This window comes from Amphimedon queenslandica, unplaced genomic scaffold (genome assembly GCF_000090795.2).
Source record: "Amphimedon queenslandica unplaced genomic scaffold, v1.1 AMPQUscaffold_11357, whole genome shotgun sequence".
Taxonomy (NCBI): domain Eukaryota; kingdom Metazoa; phylum Porifera; class Demospongiae; order Haplosclerida; family Niphatidae; genus Amphimedon; species Amphimedon queenslandica.
In genome coordinates, this window is record NW_003548400.1 from 1 (window position 1) to 1,565 (window position 1,565).

Sequence of the window (1,565 nt, forward strand, 5' to 3'; positions counted from 1 at the left end):
TACAGTACAGATACATATACAGTATACATTATAACAATAAGGAATGGACTCTACTTGGAGCTTTGACCCTGTACATCAGTGGACGAGAGGTCTATTCCCCTCCAGTTGATTCAGTACTTGCAGAGTGTATTAAGAGGACACACTGTAAGAAATTTAAAGTTAAATCTAAAATTTAAATTTTAGAAAAATAAATGTTTATTTTAATCAATTTTAAACTAAGCATCAAAATACAAAAAATAGAAAAATTACTAACTCCAAAGCTACAAACAGGTTAGCATTAAATAGTGTCATTTAGTTCAGTTATAATATCATTCATTGTTGGACGGTGTCTATACTCAACTAACAGGCAGCGTTGAACAAGAGACCTAAACGAGGCTCTTCTAATACCATCAATAAGACCTACTCTCTCTTCTGGTAGAGGAATACGTCGTGTTATCATCTCTAGAAGGAGGACACCATAACTGAACACATCCATTGAAGGAGAGTGTTCCCTTGGATTCCCTGCTTCAGGTGCTGCATAAAGTGGGCCACCAGGATTGACTGACCTAATTATAAGATGCTGAAGATTAGCTGATCCATAATCAGATACTTTAGCCCTTAAGCCTCCATGTCCACCTCCCATTGGTTGAAGGAGTACATTAGCACTGCTGACATCTCTATGTAGTATAGGATGAGGCTTGAAGAGATGAAGGTAATTGAGAGCACAGGCTACATCTAAACTGATGCTCAGTATGGCAGGATAGGCCAGTCCTCCAGTCTCTAATTCCTTTCTTAGGCTGGTCGGCATTAGCTCTGTCAGGATCATTGGATTACCCTCTGTAGTCGCTCCTATGAACTGAAGGAGGTTAGGATGACGTATTTTAGAAGCAATATTCATTTCCCGAGAGAACAGTGACACATTATATTCTGATATGATGGTCTCGTGAAGTACCTTTGCAGCAACTTCCAGTCCATGGAAACGAGCTACTCTGACCTCTCCCCATCCTCCTCTCCCTAGAATCCTTTCTGTCATTCTAATATCATTTCTGCTAACTACCCAGGAAGACTCTCTCTCTTGTCTATCTCTCTCTCTTAGTTGCTGCTCTAGGCCTCTCTCTCTTTCTTGACTTTCCTGAAGCTGCTGCTGAGCTTGTTGAAGCTGTCCTTGAAGACCCTGTTCTCTTTCCTCACCCTCTTGAATTTCCCTCTCTCTTTCTTGAAGCTGTTGTTGAAGATTCTGAACTTGCCTCTCTCTTTCTTGTCCTTGTTGCCGTGATTGTTCAATTTCCCTCTGGAATTGTTGTTGACTTTCTCGAAGTTGTTGTTGAAGACCCTGTTCTCTTTCCCCAGCCTGTTGAATTTCCCTCTGAAGCTGTTGCTCTTGTTCCCTGGCCTGTTGAACTTCCCTCTCTCTTTCTTGAAGCTGTCGTTGAAGATTCTGCTCTTGTTCCCTGGCCTGCCTCTCTCTTTCTTGTCCTTGTTGCTGTGCTTGTTCAAGTTGTCGTTCTCTTCCTTCAAGTTGTTGCTGTAGTCTGTTTCTAACTTGTTCCTTTTCTCTTCTCTCCTCCTCTAGTTCCCTTCCCTTC

The 1,565-nt window shown here is 41.7% G+C and overlaps 1 protein-coding gene across 1 annotated transcript; it reads right to left on the bottom strand.

The window, feature by feature from the left end:
• Nucleotides 1-228: 228 nt before the first annotated feature.
• LOC109580138 (probable serine/threonine-protein kinase drkD) lies at nt 229-1,561 on the bottom strand (the record flags this gene model as incomplete). Its single annotated transcript, XM_020005498.1, has 1 exon — nt 229-1,561. A coding segment is annotated over one exon (1,284 nt), but the record flags the coding sequence as incomplete, so codon positions are not given.
• Nucleotides 1,562-1,565: the final 4 nt, after the last annotated feature.